We start from the raw sequence: 26,361 nt of genomic DNA on the forward strand, positions 1-26,361 counted from the left end.
GTGCTCTAACTTCCTTTTTTCCTTTTCTTTTCTCTTTCTTCATACTCTTTGCACTTTTTCTCTTTTCTCTCCTTCTGTCTTTCTATTTCTCTTTGGATTTCTTTCTTCCTCTCCCTTTCTTATCCCCCTCTCTCACGAGTTTTTATCTTTTGTTTCTCACGCTCTCTCTCTCTTTTTCTTTCCTTGTCCCGCCCTCTCTCCTTTTCCCTCCCTCTTTCTCTTATTTATTTATCTCTCTTTTTCTTTCTTTTTAATCTACTAGTCCGGCCTCCGACCGAATGTTTGTTCTATCGAAACCGATATTTTTTAGACTCGGTTAATGGGGAGCAAAACCACACGCAAAAAGTATAAATCTGCTAAGTACGAAGCAAGGGTACTTCCATCCCTCTCTCTATCTCGCTCAGTGCAGTCTACACCGAAAGTGAATATGACCATATGCTTATTGTTTGCAGTAATTTGTGACATTTTTACAAAAGAACTTTGCATGCACATTGTTTAGAAACCGTTCTTAAGGACAAATTTCACGGAAAAAAATGGCCTCAAAACTCTTCACTGAAGGTGGAAGACAAATTGTAAATGGCATATTGACATTGATTTGGGACACCGGATTTGGCATGATTAACATTTGATTCAATTTTGTCTGAAAATATAGGATGTGGCTCTCTCCATTTCATTTTTTTTGCTTTTATGGCTCTTTGGGTCCAGAAGGTTCCTGACCCCTGCACTAGACTCTCACTGGTGTGAGGCCATATTTGCATACGTACTATCACCGAATGGCTAATGGCTCCAAGATCACGTCTTTAAGTGAGCTACCCCGGCTTTATATTTTTCTGGTATCTTGTTTCAGACTCACCCTGATGTTTCTGTGATGAGTACATATTTAATAATATCTTGAATCCCAAGAGTTTAGGCTTTCAGTATTTCAGTGTCATCGTACAGACACAAATTTGCTTACGTGTGCTCTATGGAGTCAGACTACCGAGAAACGCGGCGATAACTTCAAGCACCTACAATCACGTCACCCAAAATTCAATCACTTTTTAAACCTTGAAAATCCATTTAAATTCAAGCGTTGTCAAGGATTTCGAGCACCCGTACGAACCCTGTGTTTACGACTGCTTCAGTCAAAATAGGTCGGCTACTTTTTCCCTTACTGCAAATAATGACACTTTTTAATAAAGACGGAAAAATGGAGGTGGAATTAACTGCGGGATTCGAAAGACACACAAAAAAAAATATAGGGATGGCAGCCACATGGGGCACGTGAACCAGGAAGCATTACATTCCTCGTAAAGGAAATCAAAATGTCTTGTAAATTTGACCCAGGACACAAAGGAGTGCTTTTAACCTCTTTAACTAAAAAAATCTAAATAATTCAAACCAGGGGGTCACTCACTTTTGAAACTGAGGGCTACTTTTTTGTTACTGATTAGCACAGGGGTGTCAAACTCATTTGAACTCGGGGGCCACACGATAGAACAAACATTCTGTCGGGGGCTGGACTAGTAGATTGAAGAGAAAGAAAAAGAGAGATAAAGAAATAAGAGAAAGATGGAGGGAAAAGGAGAGAGGGTGGGACAAAGAAAGAATAAGAGAGAGAAGGAGAGAGCGTGACAAACAAAAGAGATAAAAAGAGGAGTCGTGAGAGAGGGGGAAAGAAAGGGAGAGGAAGAAAGAAATCCAAAGAGAAATAGAAAGACAGGAGGAGAGAAAAGAGAAAAGAAAGCGTGAAGGGTAGGAAGAGAGAAAGAGAAAAGAGACAAAGAGCAACAAAGGAAGAGAAAGAGACACAGAGAGAGAGAGAGAGAGAGAGACAGAGGGAGAAAAAAGGTGAGACACAGAGGGAGAAATGGGGTGAGAGAGACACACAGGGGGAGAAAATGGGTGAGAGAGAGAGAGGGAGAAAATGGGTGACAGAGAGAGAGACAGAGAGGGAGAAAAGGGGTGAGAGAGAGAGAGGGAGAAAAGGGGTGAGAGAGAGAGGGGGAGAAAAGGGGTGAGAGAGAGAAAGAGAGAGAGAGAGAGAAAAGGGGTGAGAGAGAGAGAAAGAGAGGGAGAAAAGGGGTGAGAGAGAGAGAGAGGGGGGGGAGAAAAGGGGTGAGAGAGAGAGAGAGGGGGGGGGAGAAAAGGGGTGAGAGAGAGAGAGTGAAAAAAGGGGTGAGAGAGAGCGAGAGAGAGAGCAAGAAAGAAAAAAAGAAGGAAGGAGAGAAATACAAGTACAGTGTCTTTGTTCGAGGCGCCTGGCTTTGGCAACATCAAGTTGACCTATTTCAACCTGCAGCTTGTTTTTCTCTTGCGCTTCTTTGAGTGTTGTCTCGCGGGCCGGATTCAATCCCTTAGCGGGCCTGATTTGGCCCGCGGGCCGACTGTTTGCACCTGTGATCTAGAGCCTGTCTTTTAGGAATCGTTTGGATTTTTTTTTTTGCAGCTTTGATACGTCACACTTGTTTACAAGCAGAGTGCATTCAATCTTTTATTCCTAGAGACTTTTTAATTCACTTTTTTTTATCAAATATTTTTTCCCGTGTTTTTCACAAAAGCTGTGTCAACATTAGTTAAAATAGAATTGTGGGGCATTTCATCATTTATTTATAGCACAAAATGATTTATTATATTTATTTCATGGATTTGTTGACTTTAGATCTGTTCAGTGTGTGAAAGACGCTGAAATTGATTTGTATTTTACAAATTATTATTTTGTAGATTTGTAAATATTTTAATTTATATTTCTTTTTTGGGGGGGGTCTCTTGCAAAACATAAGAAATTGCTTATTACTAAATAATTTAGTGAATGTTTTATTATTATTGATAATATCGCTTTAAAAAAATCTGAGGAGCCGTTTGAGAGACTGTTTTCTAAATAGAGTGGTTCTCTTAGGTGTGACCAGTAGGGGGCGGTGATGCTTCAAATGACAACGGCATGATGACAAGCCATCAGAGCAGTCATGTTGACATCATTTTCAAGTACTTAGTAAAAAAAAAAACATTTATTACATGGTCTATAGCAGGGGTAGGGAACCTATGGCTCGGGAGCCATATATGGCTCTTTTCATGAGTATGTACGGCTCCAAAATAAAATGTAACTATTGCACATCTCTTGTGGCGTTCCAAAGTAGAGTGATTTCATCCCGATTTTGGTCCATAGAAAGCCGAAGCAACTTCATGCAGGAGTTCGATAAGAAACCATTTCAACTGATAAACAAATTTGATTGGGTGAGCAGTACAGGTGGGCGGATCCCTGCACACAGCGCAAGGCACTCCCTTCTCTCTCTCTCTCGCTCAGTGCAGTCTACACCCAAAGTGAATATGACCATATGCTTATGGTTTGCAGAAATTTGTGACATTTTTACACAAGAACTTTGCATGCACATTGTTTTGAAACCGTTATTAAGGACAAATTTCATGGAAAAAAATGGCCTCAACACTCTTAACTGAAGGTGGAAGACAAATTGTAAATGGCATATTGACATTGATTTGGGACACAGGATTTGGCATGATTATCATTTCATACATTCGATTCAATCATCAAATGAAACAGTGAAATCAAATGTGCTGAAGAATTAGCTTTTGTCTAGAGAGTGTGTTTGCCAGTTTTTTTCAATTTTGAATGAAAATATAGGATGTGGCTCTCTCAATTTCTTTTTTTTGCTTTTATGGCTCTTTGGGTCCAAAAGGTTCCTGACCCCTGTTCTACAATATGTGCCACAGGAGCTCATCCATGACTCCACTCAAAGAGAAGCTCTGGGGGCAGATCGGTTTCGATTTTTATCGTGCCTTAAATAATGGAATCAACATCGTCTCTGTGTGATCTTAAAAAGGGTTTGATGATCTGAAACCTTTTGAGAGTGACGAATATGCAAAAACACACAGAAATTGGGTAGGGGGCAAATATTTCTTATCCACCTCCTCTCAGCTTTTCTTCGTTACCCGTCTTTCTTTTAAAAGCTAGTTTAAAAGGTTCTGAGCATCCTTCGCATCCGTACGCTCGCCGGCCTCCTCCCCCGCTCTCGTAAATACCTCCAGATGCCTGGCGGGATTCCCGCCTCTCCGTGAAAGGCGAGCCTGCGCTCGTAACATACTCCGGCGAGACTCGTAACGCCCTCCGCCCCTGGAGAGGGCGCAATAAAGACCCAGACAGCTTTAATTGGGCCACACTCAGACGCGGGAGATGTGCTCCTATAAAAAATGTTTCAAGGAAAAAAAAATGACAACAACAACACCGGCCGCCACGATACAAAACACAAAAAAGCTGCTTCGTTTTGTCTGGTCAGATTACCGTATTTTCCGCACTATGAGGCGCACCTAAAAACCTTTATTTTCTTCAAAAGCTGACCATGCGCCTTATAATACAGTGCGCCTTATATATGGATCAATATTAAGTCGCAAAGTCTTGCAACTAAGGCAAGCAGCCGCCGACTAGATTTTCCCCCGAAGGCGAAGTCGAACCCTTAACACACACCGCACAAAAAACTGAAACTCTTGCAAACACACTACCACATACAGATGTCAAATTGTATTCATGCCTATGCTCACTTTGTTGACTATTTTTTGCACAATGTTGACTATTTTTGCACTTAACGCATATTGCACTAATAGGATCCCAAAACTGTATGTAACATCCTACATGCCCACATTTCTTGTGTAAATATTGTGTCAATTATAACCTTATCTTCTTTGTTCCTTTATCTTCTTTGTTTTCTTTTATCCTCACTGTAAAATGTGAAACTGGAGTGCCACGCCCAATTTCACTGTCACAATATGTTCAACCCATTTTGTAACAATGACAATAAAGGTACCGTATTTTCCGCACTATAAGGCGCACCGGGTTATAGGGCGCACCCCGAAAAAATAGTTTTCGGTCCTATTTTTGACATACATAAGACGCACCGGATTATAAGGCGCTACAATGGGAACGTGGACAAAACAGTCGGATAGTTCAGTCCAACTTATTACCCCCTTAACATTCCGAAAGCTTGCAAAGAAGCAAATACGTGTCGTAGACACGTGCGGATGCGGTGTCCGTACGATGTCACTCAAATGCATCGTTCCATCATTCGGAAGGTTAAAGTCTTGGGATTCAAGAAATGCCAACCATTCCTTAGTTTCTATTTTTTTTTTCGCTCGCAACTTTACTGTATATATGACAATACACACTTGGAATTGAGTTGAATTTAAAAATAGACACTCCATTCCATCCATTATCTGCACCGCTTATCACAGAAACATCGAGTTCAGTCTGAAACAAGATACAGGGATAATATATATAGCCGGAGTAGCTCACCGAAGTCGTTATGTTCATAATAATGTGCAGCCGTGGTCCTCTTATATCCGTGAGTTTAGTAAATCCAGGAGAATAAAATATTTACAAATACAAAATAGTAAACAAATGCTTTCTGCATGCCGTCAGCCACGTGCTATACGCATTCATCTTTTTCGGCCAATTGCAGGCTTTGTTTTGCCGTTTAAGCCAATGCCAGCCTGTAAATGATAAAAAGGATCCTCTCCTTGACCTCCGAATAACTTTAGCCAATAGTGATCGATTCAACTGATGATTGACACGTCTTTTTCGGCCAATTGCAGGCTTTGTTTTGCCGTTTAAGCCAATGCCAGCCTGTAAATGATAAAAAGGATCCGCCCCTTGACCTCCGAATAACTTTAGCCAATAGTGACTGATTCAAATGATGATTGACACATTGGTTAGCCAATGAAACGCCGGTAAATAAATCCCAGCATACACCGCGGACTACTTGGCGTTCGGGGGAAAATCTAGTCGGCAGCTACAAGTTAGTTTCAAGACTTTGCGAATTAATATTGATCCATAAATAAGGCGCACTGTATTATAAGGCGCACGGTCAGCTTTTGAAAAAAATTAAGACTTTTAGGTGCGCCTTATAGTGCGGAAAATACGGTATATTCTATTCTATTCTATTCTATTCATTTGTACTCATGAAAAGAGCCATAGGTTCCCGACTCCTGTTCTAAAATGTTGGTTTATTTATTTTCGGGTCACCTAAATGGCCTTTTCAATGCACATGTGAGTGTGTGTTGGTTGGTTGCAGCAAGACGTCGTTGCTCATGTTTTCCCTTTTGAGTCACTTCTAAATCTGGACAACAATATGTCAGCATGCACACACAAACGCTCGAACGCGAAGCACATTACTGCAGGGACACAAACATTCAACACGTGCAAAACACAAAAACAGAAAAACCTTTTGTTCCATTATCAAATGCAGAACTTTGAGGTGTTTTTCCTATTTTGATATTTGTATTTTATTCTTGCGTGATGTCAAATGAAGGCACAATTCATTTATATGGACCAATATCGGGAGGAAATCACTTGACTTTGGAACGCCACAGAGAGATGAGCAATAGTTACCGTATTTTCCGCACTATAAGGCGCACCTAAAAGCCTTTATTTTTTTCAAAAGATGACCATGCGCCTTATAATACAGTGCGCCTTATATGTGGATCCATATTGAGTGACAAGGTTTCGCAACTAAGGCAAGCAGCCGCCGACTCGATTTTCCCCCGAAGGCGAAGTCGTCCGCGGTGTATGCTGGGATTTATATACCGGCGTTTCATTGGCTAACCAATGTGTCAATCATCATTTGAATCAGTCACCATTGGCTAAAAATATTCGGAGGCAAAGGGGGCGGATCCTTTTTATCATTTACAGGCTCGCATAGGCTAAAGGGGCGAAACAAAGCCTGCAATTGGCCGAAAAAGATGAATGTGAATCACAGGTTGGGTTGCACTACGGCATAGAGAAAACATGTTTTACTATTCTGTATTTATAAATATTTTACTCTCCTGGATTTACTTCACTCACGGTTGTAAGAAGACCTTGGTTACCAAACATTGGAATTGTGTTTTCTTTGCTTATTTAATGAACCTTCATGTCATTCATTTGAACTGTCATTGAAATTCAAAGTGTAGTACTGTGTAACTTATTCTGACACAAAATAGATTGATTGTTAATTCTAAACCCTATCAGTGCAGATAAACACAAATTTTCCTCCTAAAAATAGGTTAACAACGAAATTAGAGTAGATGACTGGCTATCAAACTGAAAAATGAATAAAACATCCATCCATCCATTATCTGCACCGTTTATCCTCAGTAGGGTCACGGGGGTGCTGGAGCCCAATCCAGCTATCTTCGGGCAGTGCAGTGGGGAGGGGACACCCTGAACTGGTTGCCAGCCAATCAAGAAACTATATATGAATAAGATGATGACTCACAACACGTGGTAAGTTTTCTCTCCTGGCTTTGATCTCCGGCAAAACTAACATCAAATGCGACAGAAACAAAATGAAAATCAATCGAACTAGCTTGCCAACATCATTTTTGCCGTTCCGTGTATTCCGTTACTCCCCAAGCCTGCACAAAATGGAGTCATTTTATTCCTATTTAGTTTCTTTTGTCTTTTATGAGCATATTTGGTATTGGAGTCATCCAAAAGTCATTGAAAGTAATCCAGTTAAAGTAACCCTACCCAACCCTGTTTATTGCGTGGTCTAGAGTCAGACTGCAAAAAAAAAACAATGGCAACAATATCAAGCATTTTCAAAGCACTTCACCCCAAATGAAAGCATCTTCCTGACTTTAAAAACACAATAATTAAAGCATTTTCAAGGATTTCAAGCACCCTTACAAACTTTGTACATTTCAAATTTGGGGTTGCGGCAGTGTTCCAAAAAAATCGTGACACAAAGACCGAAAGGACCTCTCACCTTCTCTCAGCATCCCGACAGCCAGACACTTGACGAAGCGGCAGGCCTGGCACGACTTCCTCCTCCGCTTGGTGATCTCACATTCGTTGGAACCCGGGCAGTTGTACTCGATGTTGCCTAAGGCAAAGATACACAGTCACGAGTGAGAACAGTAAAAAGAATATCAGCAAATAATGTAATTATTTTTACTTTACAGGTGATGTGCCACCTGTGTACTTACACAAGTCTCACTTGTGTTTAAGCTGTGTGCAACCGCATTAAAATTTGAGACACAATGACGAGATTAACCCAGACCAGGCTGTAGGTTACACGACTGTAACCACATGGGGTTTTGGGGTTTTTAAGGGTTATTGTTCTATCTTTGTTATTCATTATCCATTATCCGTTATCGGTCAGTTCATAATGCGCTACAAAGCCTAGGAGCCGGGACACTTACTCTCAGCCAAAAGGCCAAGCTAAGGTCCTAGCCCTAAAGCCTTGCTGCGATCATTGCGAATGCACCGTTCCCGGAGGTACTGCAATACCGGGCCGATGCGTGGAGTGGACAGAGCAACCTCATATTCCATCTCCGAAATGCAAAAATCAAAGAGGCCAAGCTAAGGACCTAGCATCAAAAGGCCAAGCAAGGCCAAGAAGGCCAAGCTAAGGACCTAGCATCAAGGCTAAGCTAAGGACTTGGCATCAACTGAATATGAAGTACACAGTCCAAAGACAACAGCACCTAGCATCACACAATCCTAGAACCACAATCAGCATCATGAATGGAAAATGATACCCGTTATTAACGTATGTAGCAGACTTGTAAAGTCCGGGTCCCATTTAAAGTAATCCAAGGAAACAAAATGTATATTTCCAAAGTTAAGGGTGGGAAAAACATATATCCCATATTGTCCGCTGCGACAACAGACAGATCTATCTGTAACTCAGCTTTTCCACATTTCCCATCAGCCTGCATTTGCTCCGCCCCTTCTTTTTGATTCGTCCGTAGAACACATAACAGAATAAATCTCTAAATTAAATACATTACAAACATATACAGTTCCAAATTTATATTATACATGGTTACACATATTTACGAAGAAAGGCGGTACATTGAGAGAGTTTTCAAAGCTTTAATAATAAAAATAATATAACGTTCATCCCAAACTGTGCCTTTGAAAGGTACCAACACGCAAATTAGGATCACGCTCGCAATATATCAAACGCACCTGTTCAAAAAAAGCATCACGTAATTGTGAGATTCACGATAGATCATCCTCAACTTCCTCCTCATAACTATCGCCATCAAGGGCGCCTTCCTCATTATCAGAACACACCGTGACTTTCCAGACAATAAATGCTTAAACTTAGAGGTTGCAGTTTTTCTTGGCGCACATATTCTACTGGTCTTAATCTTACCTTTTATACTCCAGCGCCGCGGCCGTTAGAAAAATGACATAAATTGGCCCCTTCACTGAATAAGCCGCAGGGCTGAACATTTGGGAAAAAAGTAGCGGCTTATAGTCCGGAATTTACGGTACTTACGTCGCGTCGCCGAGTTCCCTCCTTGATAAACTGAGCGCCACATAAGAAGGGGGTGAGGTGGGAGGAGTTGAAGAAGGGGGAGGGGGGGGGGTTGAGCGAAGCGGTAACTCACCATGACTAAGCACTGTGTCAGGGCCTCCCCCTTCCCTTCACAATAAGAGTGTCCACACCGTGTCCTCAGTTGACATAATCTCGCGCTTGCTCAAGTCAATAAATGCTTTTATTGAGAAGGTATATTTTTAGACCCCGCGAAGCTCTGAACCGCCAACTAGCGAGGTTCCACTGTAAAACAAGATCCGGTCCCTCTCAATCACAATCGTGACGGCCCCCCTCATTTCAGCATTGTGTTTTTTCAGTTTGAAATTCGGCTTCTTGCGAGCAGATAGGGTAGGGTTTTTTTTCCACATAGATACTTTTAATGAAGGACATTTCAGCTCACCTTGGACGGTCCTTTTGAAGAAGGCCTTGCAGGCCTCGCATGATGCAACACCGTAGTGGTAGCCTGACGCGACGTCGCCGCACACCAGACACAGACGCTTCGCCACTGAACCCAGCAGGAATTCACATTTCACCTGGGCCTCCTCCTCCACCAACCTCCTAAACACCGATATTACAAAAGTCAGTACCTAAACACCAAAAAACACCCACAAATCTCGATTTACTATTTCTTTGTTGTCTCTAGCTTTGCAAGTATATTAATGTTGTGACCAATGTTCCCTGTCATTTTGCTTACGGGTCTGAGCGTTCACACAAAGTCGGTGAGCAGCGCTTGAAACAACAGTGAGCAACCATAATCCCAAGTGTGGCAAGATAATTCATTATCAAACATGTCCAAAACTTGACATCATGTTACATTTTGCTGAGTTTCCGGCAATGCAAAATTATTTTTCTCCTTTGAATGAATTGACTCATGTACAATTGCCTACAAAGGTCATTTGTTTTTACAATTCTTTCTCAAGATATCCATTCCTTTTTTTATTTCCTGATATATTTTGTCGCATAATATTAACATTTTTGGGGACTTATTGAGTCGGTTGCACGATACACAACTGTATTTAATCACATTTTTGAGTGGAAGTACAATGTTGGCAACAAGATTGACTTGATATCATAGGAAATGATTTGAATGCAACACAAACTTTTTTCCTCTTTTTCCCTGTTTTTTTCTCCTTTTTCTAAATTCCTTTTGAAAAAAATCTCATTGTGTTTATTTCTTCCAAACTGTTACTTTTTTCTTGCTTTTTTGTTCTCTATTGCCTTTTTTCCCTTTATAGGCTTCTTTCTTCTGGCTTTTTTTCAGAATTTTTCCTGCTCTTTTTTTCTCTTTTTCTCTCCTTTTGTTCTGTTTTTTTTCCTCAGCTTTTCAGTACTTTTTCAATTTGGTATTATTTTCTTTTTTGTTCTATTTCCCCTTCCTTTAAGTCATTTTGTGCACAATTTTACATAATAGTTGGTCGTGTAGGGAAAAGAGAAGCAAAAACAACCTGAAGATCCATTTGGCAACAAGATTGACTTGGTATAATTGGAAATTATTTGAATGCGACACAAACTTTTTTTCTTTTTTTTTTTTTTTAATTCCTTTAAAAAAAATCTCTTTGTACTTGTTTTTTCCTAGCTGTAACTTTTTCTTTTTGTTGTCTATTTAATTTTTTTCTTTGTTTCTTTCTTTTTTCCTTCTTTTTTCTCTTCCTTTTGTTTCTTTTTTTCTCAGCTTTTCACTACTTTTTCAATTTGGTATTATTTTCTTTTTTGTTCTATTCCCCCTTCCTTTAAGTCATTTTGTGCATAATTGTACATAATATTTGGTCATGTTGGGATGAAAGAAGCAAAAACAACCTGAAGAGCCGTTTAGGACCCGAATGAGCCGGTTCCTTATAGTGAGCCAGGCCGAAAGAGCCGGTTCTCGAAAAACTCTACCGACTTTACTCAACTTCGTTCTACTTCGACCTTGACTTCCAAATACCGCATTTAGAACACAGCGTCAGGGGAACCCGTGTATTTTGACCTTCATGCACTGTAACTTTGACTTAATTGGCTTCTGAATTAGCAATTTGGAAACCTGATTTTTGTGAGCCGGCTAGATTTTCTTGTGCGCGGAAAAGCTCCTGGTAGTGCGCAATTAGAGGCAACATTGGTTGTGACCTAACCAAAGAAAGGCACCTGATTGGGACGATATTATGAGAGGAGCCTAGCTCCTTGGTGCGAGTGTGGCCTTTGGTGGGGGGGCCAAAGCTGGAGTTGGTGTCCGAGGAAGATCCGGCCGGGCTGGCGTCACCCTGCGACGAGCTGGGGCTGGACGGCTCCAGTTTGATGGGCGTGGAACACGGAGGGTCCAGGCCCCTCACCGACATCTTCTCCAGGTGTCTGCAAGAGAACAAACATCAAGAAATTGAGCCTCGCTTTTAAAATGAAAGATCACTATCATTCTAACCTGGTTTCTATGGGCAATAAAATGCACTAGATCAGGGGTGTCAAACTCATTTGAACTCGGGGGCCGCACGATAGAACAAACATTCTCTCGGGGGCCGGTTTAGTAGATTTGAGAGAAAGAAAAAAAAGAGAAAGAAATAAGAGAAAGATAGGTAGAGAAGGTGGGAGAAAAAAGAGAAAGAGAGAGAGAGAGAGAGAGACAGAGACAGAGTGGGAGAAAAGGGGTGGAATAGAGAGAGAGAGAGAGACAGACAGAGAGAGAGAGACAGAGAGTGGGAGAAAAGGGGTGGAAAAGAGAGAGAGAGAGAGAGAGACAGAGACAGGGAGAAAAGGGGTGGACAAGAAAGAGAGAGAGAGGGAGAAAAGGGGTGGAAGAGAGAGAGAGAGAGAGTGACAAAGACAGAGTGGAAGAAAAGGGGTGGAAAAGAGAGAGAGAGCAAGACAGAGAGACAGAGACAGAGAGTGGGAGAAAAGGGGTGGAATAGAGAGAGAGAGAGAGAGAGAGAGAGACAGAGAGTGGGAGAAAAGGGGTGGAAAAGAGAGAGAGAGAGAGAGAGAGAGACAGAGACAGGGAGAAAAGGGGTGGACAAGAAAGAGAGAGAGAGAGACAGAGAGTGGGAGAAAAGGGGTGGAAAAGAAAGAGAGAGACAAAGACAGAGAGTGGGAGAAAAGGGATGGAAAAGAGAGAGAGAGAGAGACAGAGACAGAGAGTGGGAGAAAAGGGGTGGAAAAGAGAGAGAGAGAGAGACAGAGTGGGAGAACAGGGGTGGGAGAGAGAGAGAGAGAGAGACAGAAATAGTGAGAGAGGGAGAAAGAAAGAGAAGGAATGCAATCCAAAGAGAAATAGATAGAGAGAAAAAGAGGAGAGAAGAGAGAAGGAGAGAAAGAGAGAAAGGGGAAAGACAGAAGGGGAAAGCAAGAGACAGAGAGGAAGAGAGTAAAGGAAAAAAACGAAGAGAGAGCAAAAGAAGGTAAATAGACAGAAAGAGACAAAAAAGAACAAAGAAAGAGAAAAAGAGACAGATAGAGTGAGAGAAAAATGAGAAAGAGAAAGAAAGAAATCAAAAGAGAATTAGAAAGAGAAAAAGAAAGGAGGAGAGAAAGAGAGAAGGGGAAGGCAAGAGAGAGAGAGAGAGAGAGAGAGAGAGGGAGTAAAGAGAGAATTGGTAAAAAGAAAGAGCAAATGAAAAACAACCTGAAGAGCCGTTCGGGACCCGAAATAGCCGGTTCTCTTTACTGAGCCGAGCCGAAGGAGCCGGTTCTTGACATACTCTACTGACTTGACTCAACTTCGTTCTACTTCGACATTGACTTCAAAATACCGCATTTAGAACACAGCGTCAGGGGTACCCGTGTATTTTTACCTTCATGCACTGTCACTTTGACTTAATTCGCTTCCTAATTAGCAATTTGGAGCCCTGATTTTTGTGAGCCGGCTAGATTTTCTTGTGCACGGAAAAGCTCTGGGTAGTGCGCAATTGCGCACACACGCAGCTTAGAGGGAACATTGCTCATAAAAGGATTTCTAAGTAAAAGTAACAAAAAAAGTAACAAAAAAATTCCAGGCAGCCTGTATGATACTTAGTCAAGGAATGGAACTGGCTTTTTTTGCAAGACACAAGTCAGACCTTCAAAATAAAAGCCTTTGGTGTCATAACTAGGCGTCACTTTAGCAGGACAGAATTCATTCATGCGCTCATCCATCCAAGCGTCCGTTTCTCATCCACCGCACGATGCAAAAACTGTGGCGAGCCGCAAGACTTCTTTGTTTTCAGAGGGGAAACGCGCAAACAAATTCAGGGAAATGCACGCGGGACACTTAAATAGGGAGACCTTCAAAATTAGAAAAAAATATATAGCCTAAATGAGAACTGCGGAGCAGTTGGGTTCTTGGAATGAAGAGAAAATACATTTGCAACAATATACAGTAGATTAAAGAGAAAGAAAAAAGAGAAAGATGGAAAAAAATGAAAAAGAGAAAAAAAGAAAGAAGAAAGAAAAAAAAGCAAAGAAAGAAAGAAAAAGAAAGAAAGAAAGAAAGAAAAAGACAAAATCAAACTTTTTTGGAGAGGAAATAACAAAAATTGAGAAAAAAAATTAGAAAGATCGTCTCATCCTTCAAATGGTAAGAATATGTTGTTTCTCATCTTGGTAAGAAAATCTTTAAAAATATATTTTTCTCATTCCAATCATGTTTGTTTTTCATTTTACAAGAGGAAAGGGTTAGAAAAAATCAAATCCTTTAACAAACTGAACAGGAATCAATTGAAGCATTGTGTCATTTTGAAACTTGGTGTAATATTTAACCACAGGAATTTGCAACCAAGAACAAGTGCTAAAAGGCACAATGAGGAATACAAACTACAGAGACTCCAAATGACCAAAACGCACAGTAGTGCGGGAAGCATTCGTTGTAGAGGTAAGATTTGGCCTAAAAAAACATCCAACCCGACCTGCGGGTATTAAACCCGAGCCTGACAAATTACCTTGATCCATTATCTGCACTGCTTATCCTCAGTAGGGTCGCGGGGGTGCTGGAGCCCATCCCAGCAATCTTCGGGCAGTGGGCAGGGGACACCCTGAACTGGTTGCCAGCCAGTCGCAGGGCACACAGGGACAGACAATTCGCTCGCTCATTCACACCTAGGGGCAATTACTCACCCGCTCATTCACACCCAGGGACAATTATTCACTCGTTCATTCACACCTAGGGACAATTATTCACTCGTTCATTCACACCTAGGGACAATTTGGACCGGCCAATTAACCTGACATGCATGTTTTTGGAATGTGGGAGGAAACCAGAGTGCCTGGAGCAAACCCACGTAACCCGCGGGGAGAACATGCAAACTCCACACAGGATGTTCGATCTCATGACCTCAGAACTGTGCCGCACACGCGCTAACCACTGCACTGCCGTGCTGAAGCAAACTCAAACTGTCATATTTTATTTTTGAGGACTCGGGAGGAGGAAAGGTGTTTTTGGTCGAGTTAGAATCTTGTTCGGGCCTAAATCTGAAGGATTTTTTATTGTATTTAATTGACTATAAGGGATTTAATATAATACAAATTACATTTTGCTGAATGCAGTGGGGATTTTTCACAGGGAAGGCTTAGGGTCAGTGTGGCCTGGACAAGAATTATGTTTACAGAAAAATGAGAATGAGGACAAGGGGTGACGCGGGAAACGGAGATGAGGTTTCTGGTAAGCTTTCTTGTTGTGAGTCCTCTTGACGTAGCGGCGTCTTCCGGTGAGGAGGAGGTGACGTTGGCACCTGGCCCCCCCCAGGGAGGAGTCAGCACACCCATGGGAGGAAACAGCACGCCCCATGGGAGGGGCAGATGCCCTGACGTGTCAAAGGGACGGAACACGGAAGATGGAGGGGGAAAACAGAGACAGACGGGGGACCAGATCAGAGAATGAGAGATGGGAAGCTCGACAAGACTAATTAGACTAATTCGATAGTAATTCTGCAAAATTCGATTAAACAGCCAATCGGCATGAATTTTGGCTGTCAAATGTTTCTTGGTGGTGCGGGAAGCATCGGTTGGAATTTTTTTTTCCCCAATCTTGAATTTTTTTTCCTGTATAAGAGTGAACCAGCGAGGTAATGTCGGTATTACTGAACATAGAAAATATTGTTGGAAAGCTATAGGGAAAAAAGAGAAAATGACACAACTATTGTTATATGCGTAGTACAGTGTTCTGGTTTGCCGGCGTCCCTGCGTCCTAGATGCATGATTTTTGCTGGGGACGCATAGTGTCAAATCAATGTGCGTCCCCGGGTTGCAACTTTTTTGACACCAAATTAAAGATTTACCGCACTCCAAACTTTTCGTCAGGCAGATCCGCCATTGTTGTTTTGGTCTTCCGCCGATCTCGGCAAACGAGATCTCGTTGCTTCGAGATGACGTCATTGTTTTGGTGGTTGTCGAGTGAAAGAGGAGTATGCCTCTGTATAAACAGTTGGTATTAAGTGCAAATCAACAAAAAATTGGTCATTTCTTCAGTGTCGGTAATAAGTCGAAACAACACAGAAAGTGGTAACAACGGCAATCATTCCGGCACGAAAAAACGGCGGAGAAATTCTTCGGAAGACCGCGAAGGCAAGGAAAACACGCGTGTTGAAGCCAACGATTCAACGAAAGATAAACAAAAGAATACTCCTAGCAAGAAAAGGACTTTTCTGCCAAAATGGACTCAATTCTATTCCTGGTGACGCTATGACACAGGTGTCAAACAGGCAGCCCGCGGGCCAGTTCAGGCCCGCTAAGGGATTGAATCCGGCCCGCGAGACAACACCCAGAGAAGCGCAAGAGAAAAACAAGCCGCAGGTTGATATACGTCAACTTGATGTTGCCAAAGCCAGGTGCCTCTCACTAAGACACTGTACTTGTATTTATTGTTCTCTCTCTCTCTCTCTCTCTCTCTCTCTCTCTCTCTTTTCCTCCACTCTCTGTCTCTGTCTCTTTCACTCTCTGTATCTCTCTTCCTTTGTTGCTCTTTGTTTCTTTCTCTTTCTGTGTCTTTTTAACTTCTTTTGCTCTAACTTTTTTCCTTTTCTCTTTCTCTCTTCCTACCCTTTGCGCTTCCTTTTCTCTTTTCTCTCCTTCTGTCTTTCTATTTCTCTTTGGATTTATTTCCTATGCTCCCTTTCTTTTCCCCCCTCTCTCATGACTTTTTATCTCTTGTTTCTCACGCGCTCTCCCTCTTTCTCTTTCTTTGTCCCACCCTCTCTCCTTTTCCCTCCCTCTCTCTCATATTTCTTTATCTCTCTTTTTCTTTCTCTTTCATGTACTAGTCCGGCCCCCGACAGAATGTTTGTTTTATCGTGTGGCCCCCAAGTTCAAATGAGTTTGACACCCCTGCGCTATGAGGAGGATGATAATGGATTGGACCTTGAGAAGGCATTCCAACTGTGGCGGGACAGCAAACCACGAAGAATATATGAACTGAAAGATCTGAAGGGATAACTGCTTTGTATTACCAATTAACTGATGATTAAAACGGAATGAAAATATGGATTTGTATTATGTATTTGTCGGCGATTTACAATTTCAACCGCGATAACACTAAATTTTGGGGAGCCATAGATCTCTGTTGGGACCCATAGAGTCCCCGGGACCCATCACTTTTCACAGCTAAAATGAACACTGGTAGTATGTCATGTAAGAGAGCGGCAGCTGGTGCATTCTGGCGTCAGTCCTTCACGTGCGGAAGTAAAAATAAAAAGCATTCCCGTGATTGGGAAAACGTCGAACGCGCAACGCCTTCATAAACACCCTCGACACGTTTCGGCATGCGAGCTTTTGTCGTCGGGCCCGCTCGGAATAAAAACTGGGCTGTCTGTCACTCGTAAAGTGCGTCCATCTCCTTCCTGCCATGTAAATCAAAGCCGCGTGGACCGCAAGTCATTTGCTTGGCAAAAGCGATCTGCTGGTTTTTTGTTGTTGTTTTTTTTTACCGCCGTCTCCAAAAGCCGCAGACACACACTCAATCATGCATATAGAAGAAGAAGAAAGAAGAAGAAACTTGATAAAATTGGTGATAAATGTTTATCCCCATTCGATAATAGTCTTGGAAGGTGTTTGCATAAGAAAATAAGAACCAACTGGCAACACAAAACCACCCTGAGGGCATTTAGACTGTGAGATGACGCCGTCTTGCTGCTTCAGGTAACCCCAAAAACAAAGCAAAAGAAAGGAAAATTGTGCAATTTCACCACTTTGAGTTGCAGTCGATTGTATTTTTCCTTGAGCTTTGTAGCACTCGTTTTCAGTTCCACTACACCAGGGGTGTCAAACTCATTTTAACTCGGGGGGGCCACACGATAGAACAAACATTCTGTCAAGGGCCGGACTAGTAGATTAAAGAGAAAAAGAGAGATAAAGAAATAAGAGAAAGAGGGAGGGAAAAGGAGAGAGGACGGGACAAAGAAAAAGAGAGAGGGAGAGAGCGTGAGAAACAAAAGAGATAAGAGAAGTCATGAGAGAGGGGGAAAAGAAGGGGAGAGGAAGAAAGAAATCCAAAGAGAAATAGAAAGACAGAAGGAGAGAAAAGAGAAAAGAGCGCGAACGGTATGAAGAAAGAGAAAAGAGAGAAAAAGAGACACAGAGAGAGAGACACAGAGACACACACACAGAGAGAGAGAGAGAGAGAGAGACACAGAGACACACAGAGAGAGAGAGAGAGAGAGAGAGAGAGAGAGAGAGAGAGAGAGAGAGAGAAAAAGAGAGAGAAAAAGAGAGAGAGAGAGAGAGTGAGCGAGAGCGAGAGAGCGAAAGCGAGAGAGAGAGAGAGAGAGACAGAGAGAGACAGAGACAGAGACAGAGAGAAAAATAAATACAAGTACAGTGTCTTTATGAGAAGAAACTGGCTTTGGCAACATCAAGTTGACATATTTCAACCTGCAGCTTGTTTTTCTCTTGTGCTTCCCTGAGTGTTGTCTCGCGGGCCGGATCCAATGCCTTGGCGGGCCTGATCTGGCCCGCAGGCCGCCTGTTTGACACCTGTGTTTTATAGGAATATTGGTGTGTGAGTGTGTGTGTAAATGGGTACGTGTGAAGCACATTGTAAAGCACTTTGGGAGGTCTTCATTGACTTGAAAAGCGCTATATAAATGCAGACCATTTACATTTACATTATGAAAGTTATCAATTCACTGAGAAAAATGTCAAAATTGTAAAAGAGCAATAAAAGGAAGGATGGGAGTAACATTTCGGGACATTTAAGACTTAATAGGAGGGCTCACAACAAGAAAGCTTATCAGCTCATAGCAATGCCGAGCTTTTATCAAAACAAGGCCTAATTCCCTTGTCAGAGCCCCGCTATCAAAATTTATGACGCCCTTAATCACAAAAATGTCTCAAAGGACTGCACAGGATTACAATGACACCATGACCTGATCTTAAACCAACATGCGGGCAAGGAACAACTCAAAACCTCAGCGTGTGGAAAAAGAGAAACCTTGAGAAAGGACCTCACAAGTGGTATCCCCCCTTCCAGGATGACCAGGGTGAATCAAGACTACACTTCGAACGGCGCGACCTTCAGCTTTCTGTGATTTTCCGCACTATAAGGCGCACCTAAAAGTCTTAATTTTTTTCCAAAGCTGACCATGCGCCTAATAATACAGTGCGCCTTATATATGGATCAATATTAAGTCGCAAAGTCTCGCAACTAAGGCAAGCAGCCGCCGACTCGATTTTCCCCCGAAGGCGAAGTTGTCCGTGGTGTATGCTGGGACTTATATACCGTCGTTTGATTTCCTAACCAATGTGTCAATCATCATTTGAATCGATCGCTATTGGCTAAAGTTATTCGGAGCCTCGGATTGGCTAGAGGGCCGAAACAAACCCTGCAAATGGCTGAAAAAGATGAATGTGAATCACACGTTGGGTTGCACTACGGCATAGATAAAACATTTTTTACCGTTCTGTATTTGTAAATATTTTACTCTCCTGGATTTTCTACACTCACGATTCTAAGAAGACCATGGTTACGTATCATTATTGAACGTGATGGCTGTAAGAGAACTTAGGTGAGCTATGCGGCTTTATATTTTCCCGGTATCTTGTTTTAGAACGATCTTGATGTTGCTGTGATGAGTTGAGTGAATTCAACTCAATTCCAAGTGTTTATTGTCATATGCGCAGTAAAGTTGCGAGCGAAAAAGAAAATAGAAACTAAGGAATGGTTGGCATTTCTTGAATTCCAAGACATTAACCTTCCGAATGATATTTGAAATGACGCATTTGAGTGACATCGTACGGACACCGCATCCGCACGTGTCTATGACACGTATTTGCTTCTTTGCAAGCTTTGGGAATGTTAAGGGGGTAATCAGTTGGACTGAACCATCTGACTGTTTTGTCGACGTTCCCATTGTAGCGCCTTAGAATCCGGTGCGCCTTATGTTTAGAAAATATATGACAAAAAACTATTTTTGGGGGGAGCGCCCTATAACCCGGTGCGCCCTATAGTGCGGAAAATACATTAAATCCCTTATAGTCAATTAAATGAAATAAAAAATCCTCCAGTACTCAAAAAAAGAGATTCCGTTCTTATAGCATATTTCATCCCGGAATGATTCCATCGCTCATCCTTTTCCAATCCACTTTGAGACTATAAAAAAACAATACGCTGCCGACTTTTAAAAGGACTCGCCCGTAACCTTGGCGATCCATCACAGGTATCTGTATTGGCTTGTCGAGCGCGGAGTGACGAATACGTGCAGGCGCTCGCCATTAAAAAGCGGAACAATTTTGCTCCGCTAATGAAATGGCATTAAGAGATCGTGTGATCGTCACCATAAAAGCCTATCGAAAGATGACGTGGCTGCTGGGGCTGTAAATCAAAGCAAGCACACTTTTCCTTGACCAGTGTTCTGGTTTGCCGGCGTCCCTGCGTCCTAGACGCATGATTTTTGCTGGGGACGCAGTGTCGAATCAACGTGCGTCCCCGAGACGCAACTTTTTCGACACAAAATTGTCATTATTACCCGATTACTTTGTTTAAACAAAGATTTACCGCACTCCAAACTTTGAGTCAGGCAGATCCGCCATTGTTGTTTTGGTCTCGCGGTTCGAGTTTTTCGTCCGCTCGCCGATCTCGGCCAAGGAGATCTCGTTGCTTCGTGATTAAGTCATTGTTGTGGCGGTTGTCGTCGAGTTAAGGTGAAAATCAACACAAAATTGCTCATTTCCTCAGTGTCAGTAATAAGTCGAAACATCATGCCAAAAGTGATAACGGCAATAATTCCGGCTTGAAAAAACTGTGGAGAAATTCTTCGGAAGATCGCGGAGGCAAGGAAAACACGTGTGTTGAAGCGAACGATTCGACGAAAGAAAATTAACAAAAGAATACTCCAAGCAAAGACTTTTCTGCCAAAATGGACTCAATTATATACCTGGTAACGCTATGAGGAGGATGATAATGGATTGAACCTTGAGAAGGCATTACAACTTTGGCGGGGCAGCAAACCACGAAGAAGGTTTCTCTTTTTCCTCACGCTGAGGTTTTAAGTTGTTCCTTGCCTGCATGTTGGTTTAAGATCAGGTAATTGTGTAATCGTGTGCAGTCCTTTGAGACATTTTTGTGATTAAGGGTGTCATAAATAAATGTGACTTGTGACTAGAATATATGAACTGAAAAATCTGAAGTGATAACTGCTTTGTATTACCATTTAACTGTGATGATTAAAACTGCATGAATATATAGATTTATATGATATATTTGTCAATTTACAATTTCAACCTGGATAAGACTAAATTTTAGGGACCCTTTAGATCTCTGTTGGGACCCATAGATTTTTGAGCATGTGAGTCCCCGGGACCCATCACTTTTCACAGCTAAAATGAACACTGCTTGACACTGGACTCTTTTTTTTTTTTAAATGAGTGGGGAAGACGGCCTTGGATCATTAACCCGCACGTGAGACCAGGCAACACTTACTTTCAAACGAGCGTACTCACAATGGGGACAAAAGACCTCACCGGATGGGCAGGGAGAGGAGGTAGAAAGTCCAGTGGAAGGGGAGGAAGATATGGAGTCTTAAAACACGATTGGTGACAGTAAATTTTTTCCCAGTATCGTTGCACGCTGCTTCCCATCAATGCTGAGGTCCAGCTCATATATGCAGAGCGGGACGAGGCTTTACACCACAGGTGAAACAGGTGGCCCGCGGGCCAGATCAGGCCCGCTTAGGGATTGAATCCGGCCCGCTAGACGACACTCAGAGAAGCGCAAGAGAAAAACAAGCTGCAGGTTGAAATATGTCCACTTGATGTTGCCAAAGCCAGGTGCCTCGAACAAAAACACTGTACTTGGATTCATATCTCTCTCTCTCTCACACACCTTTTTTTCCCACTCTGTCTCTGTCTCTTTCACTTTATGTGTCCCTCTTTTTCTCATCCTTTGTTGCGCTTTGTCTCTTTCTCTCTGTGTGTCCATTTTTCCTATTCTCTCTTTTCTATTTCTCTCTTTCTACCCTTTGCGCCTTCTATTCTCTTTTCTCCCCTTCTGTCTTTCTATTTCTCTTTGGATTTCTTTCTTCGTCTCACTTTCTTTTCCCCCTCTCACACGACTTTTTATCTTTTGTTTCTCACGCTCTCTCCCTCTCTACCTTTTTCTTTCTTTGCCCCACCCTCTCTCCTTTTCCCTCGCTCCCAAATGCCCAAACACCCAAACAAGTTAGGCACCTTGGCACCCAAGTCAGTCATGTTTTTTAACAAAGATTTACCGCACTCCAAACTTTTCGTCAGGCAGAACCGCCATCGTTGTTTTGGTCTCGCGCCAATCTCGGCAAACGAGATCTCATTGCTTCGAGATGACGTCATTGTTTTGGTGGTTGTCGAGTGAAAGAGAAGTATGCCTCCGTAAAAACAGTTGGTATTAAGTGCAAATCAACAAAAAATTGGTCATTTCTTCAGTGTCGGTAATAAGTCAAAACATAATGCAGAAAGTGGTAACAACGGCAATCATTCCGGCACGAAAAATTGGCGGAGAAATTCTTCAGAAGACCGCGAAGGCAAGGAAAACACGTGTTTTGAAGCGAACGATTCGACGAAAGATAAACAAAAGAATACTCCTAGCAAGAAAATGACTTTTCTGCCAAAATGGACCCGATTATATTCCTGGTGACGCTATGAGGAGGATGATAATGGAGGCTACATGTTCTGTGATGCGTGCACCCAGCGAGACAAAAAAACTGGATTGCATAAATCATTTCGCAATACGAACTTTCCGAAAAGCACATTGGCTCGGCACAACGACAATGAAAACCACAAATTAGCTGTGGAAATTCCGTTGCTGCAATTGGACCTTGAGAAGGCAGTACAACTGTGGCGGGACAGCAATCCACAAAGAATATATGAACTGAAAAATCTGAAGTGATTAAAACGGCATGAATATATAGACTAATATTTCAGCAATATTATTTTGTATAATGTAAAATATTTTAGTGAACTGAACAATCTGAAGTGATAACTGCTTTGTATTACCAATCAAGTGTGATGATTGAAATGAAATGAAATGATCTGCATTGATATAGCGCTTTTCAAAGTCAAGACTTCCCAAAGCGCTTTACAGTGTGCTTCACATTTCCCAATAGCGGCTGTGCAGCCATGTGAGGCGCTAAACTGCTTATTGGGGGTATTAGGGGTTCAGTGTCTTACCCAAGGACACTTTGACATGTAACACGGAGGAGCCGGGATTCGAACTGCGATGTCTTGATCCCAAGACGAGCGCTCTACCTCCTGAGCCAATTTTGGGCACCCATAGATCTCTGTTGGGACCCATAGATTACAACCTACACGTCACGGCGAAGGCCACACGACTGCTTTGGAAACTCGTATTGATTCTCCAATTGAAATAATTTCCCCCAAAAGGTTTACGTCAGGAAAACAAAACCCAGCCTCCGCAATCGTTGCTGTCCAATCTAAAAAGACGGATGCAGAAATTGATAAACTAATAAAATCATGGGGGGGATGAAGTGTATCGATGTCACCAAAATTCTTCTTCTCAGACTGATGCTTAAATCATGAACTGTCATGGATATTGATACCACCAGTACATGAATAGCACCTACCCAAAAAACTGAAAATTGTAGGCAATTTATCATTTCTCCTATTTTTAGTTCCCGATTATAAAATGACCATAAAAAGGCAGAAGATAAAAGGTATACAGTGGGACCTCGGTTATCGTGGTGAATGGGGACCAAAACCACCCGCGAAAAGTGAAAATCTGCGAAGTAGCAACGCCCCTTCAAGAAAAAAAAAAAAAAAAAAAAAAAAACTTTTGCAGTACAGTCCCCCCCCCCCCCACTGTATACAGTACAATACAGTACACCATATGGAATACGGTCATGTTGAACACCCTCAGGCGCCATAGCATCAAACAAAGACTTAGCCTTACTTCGGACTATGTTTGCATCCAGGCTGATTTTCTTCGCCCTACACTCGTGGATCCAAATAACCAGTGCATTTTCCATTCGCACCATGGTCTTATTCTGGGTGTTTACAACCCTTTTGGCATCTTTCGTGAAAGATATTGCAGCAGTTTTGCGGATGTTCTTCTCTTCCTTCTTTATGTATCCAACAGTGGATTCGTTAAGGCCATATTGTCAGGCTACGCTGGGGTAGCTATTTCCTGCTTTCAATTTGTCCAATAAACTCACTTTTTCGGTAATTGTTAGCATCTTTCGCTTTTTCTTCGGTTCACAAGCTGTACCGAGGGATGAAGAGCGTTTAGGAGTCATCACGAGGACTTCAAAAAACTTTAAAAATCACCGCGAGACAAAGGCTAACTACAGTAATGGCGAGAAGCGTACTGTATTACAGTACAGTATACGTACGAGATAAGCGCGGTCTACTGTAGTGAATGGGCCAATGGGGAGTCGAGTATTCAGCAAGCGCTGGCCAATGAGCTTGCGTTTATGGCCGTGATGCTTAGCGTATCCGTGCATTTCTTTGTGTTTTACAATTTTGTAAAATAATGTAATTTCTCATTTTAATGTAATATTTTTCATTATTATTAATTTTTTAATGTTTTTATTGATATTATTATTATAATATTTTTTTAACTATTTTTTTTCAGGCCTGCGAAGCTCTGAACCCACGAACGTCAAACCGCGAAGTAGCGAGGTCCAACTGTAATCAATTGTCTCGAGTAATGATACCTTAAAATATGGCTAGTACAAGCACAGATTATAACCTTGTATCAGTTCTTCCCCATCTTTATTTCATCTCATCTCATTAGCTACACCGCTTATCCTCAGTAGGGTCACGGGGGTGCTGGAGCCCATCCCAGCAATCATCGGCCAGTGGGCAGGGGACACCCTGAACTGGTTGCCAGCCAATCGCAGGGCACACAGGGACAGACAACTCGCTCGCTCATTCACACCTAGGGACAATTTGGACCGGCCAATCCACCTGAAATGCATGTTTTGGGAATGTGGGAGGAAACCGGAGTGCCCGGAGGAAACCCACGCAAGCACGGGGAGAACATACAAACTCCGCACAGGAACTCTGGAGCTGGATTTGAACCCACACAGGAGGTTCCCAAGACCTTAGAACTGTGCCGCACACGTGCTAACCACTGAGCCGCCGTGCTGCCCTCCATCTTTATCATTTACAAATATTTTTCACATACATTCAAAGAAAAAAAAATCATTCAAGTCATAAAACTAGATGATCCAAACTGTTTAATATAAATGAATTCATTTTTGGGGCTCTCATTTTAACAAAAACAAAGACTGTTTTATGTAGAATTATGTAAAAAATAATAACAGTATCAGGTTGGTCCATGTTTTATTTTACCCAAACTTGGGATATTTTTGACCCAACTGTTTTTAGAGTGTAATGTGTTCCGATAAACAAACAAAATCTTAAAATGAAATTGAAAGTTTTACAGAATATCTATTCTATCTATCTATCTATCTATCTATCTATCTATCCTGGTCATATCCCTCGAGAGGGGTGACCGACAGCAAGACAAACCACATACACAAAAACAAAGAAAAGAAAAGAAAAAAAAGAGAAAAAAATAGTAAAATTTGGGTTGGACCATGGCCAACCCAAATGCCCAAACACCCAAACAAGTTAAGCACCTCGACACCCAAGTTGGTCATGCTTTTGTCCCTCCAGATCAGGGGTGTCAAACTCATTTTAGCTCGGGGCCACATGCTAGAAAAAAAAAATCTCAGGGGATTACAGTATAGCGAAAGAAAGAGGGTGAAAAAGAGAGAAAGGGGAAAAAAGTGAGAAGTAAAGAGAAACAATGGAAAGGGAGAGAGAAATAAAGAGAGCACAATATAGAAAGGGAGAAAAAGGAGAAAGAATGATACAAAAAAAAGAGAGTAAGATATAGAAAGGGAGAAAGCGAGACAAAGGGAGAGAGAAAGCAAATAAAAGAATGGGAGAAGAGGAGGAGAAAGACAGGGAAAATGAGCGAGAGTGAGATACTGAGAGAGAGGGAGAGAGAAAGAAAAAGAGTGCAGAAGAGAGAAAGTGGGAAAAAAAGCCATGGCTAAAGAGTGAGGGAGAGAAAAAAAAGAGAAAGGGAGGACAAAAAAGAGCAAAAGACAGAAATAAAAAGAGAGGGTGAGAAAGAAGAGAGTGAAAGCAAGAAAGAGATAGAAAGAGAGAGTGAAAATTGAGAAGAAAATAAGACAGCATGAAAAAGACATAAAATGAGAGGAAGAAAGAGAGGCCGCTACAGTTGTTTTGTGGGTGGCACCTGGCTTTGGCGACATCAAGTGGCTGTATTTAAAACTTCAACTCATTGTTCTATTGTGCTTCATTTTGTAATGTTTCGCGGGCCGGATTAAAAGCCTTGGCGGGCCTGGTCCGGCACGCGGGCCACATGCTTGACACCTGTGCTCCCGAAGAAACAGGACACAAGAAAGCGGCCATGTCACTCGGGTCAGGGTGACAGCAGGGCCAGACAGCTTTCACTGGTTTACCCCTGCCGCATCATAGAGGTCCCCTGCCCATCCCTTAGAAAGCGTCCAAACATCCCACTATCCTTTTACAACACCTTTCCTCTCATTCCTATCACCAACAAGAGCTCTAGCTTCCAATATTTTAGACCTCTTTCCTCGTTTTTACAGCAGATACATTTACAAAAGATTTTTTTTTGTAATCATGGCTGCTGATAAGTTCCTAGTTTAATATA

General features: G+C 42.0%; 1 protein-coding gene and 1 pseudogene across 3 annotated transcripts in view; both read right to left on the reverse strand.

The window, feature by feature from the left end:
- The window catches only part of LOC148346329 (estrogen-related receptor gamma-like), a 57,428-nt gene that overhangs the window by 12,654 nt on the left and 18,413 nt on the right, over positions 1–26,361 (reverse strand). For all 3 annotated transcript variants that reach the window (XM_088324736.1, XM_088324735.1, XM_088324734.1), the window contains 3 exons: positions 11,418–11,621; positions 9,697–9,854; positions 7,734–7,850 (listed from right to left, as the gene is read on the reverse strand). In XM_088324736.1, coding sequence (XP_088180862.1) covers positions 7,734–7,850; positions 9,697–9,854; positions 11,418–11,608 — 466 coding nt within the window. In that variant the 5' untranslated portion in view covers positions 11,609–11,621. The remainder of the gene's footprint in view (positions 1–7,733; positions 7,851–9,696; positions 9,855–11,417; positions 11,622–26,361) is intronic.
- Positions 8,224–8,383, reverse strand: LOC148346330 (U2 spliceosomal RNA; annotated as a pseudogene).

Source organism: Urocampus carinirostris, chromosome 20, assembly GCF_059441175.1.
Source record: "Urocampus carinirostris isolate Australia breed hairy pipefish chromosome 20, RoL_Ucar_1.0, whole genome shotgun sequence".
In the NCBI taxonomy this organism is placed as follows: domain Eukaryota; kingdom Metazoa; phylum Chordata; class Actinopteri; order Syngnathiformes; family Syngnathidae; genus Urocampus; species Urocampus carinirostris.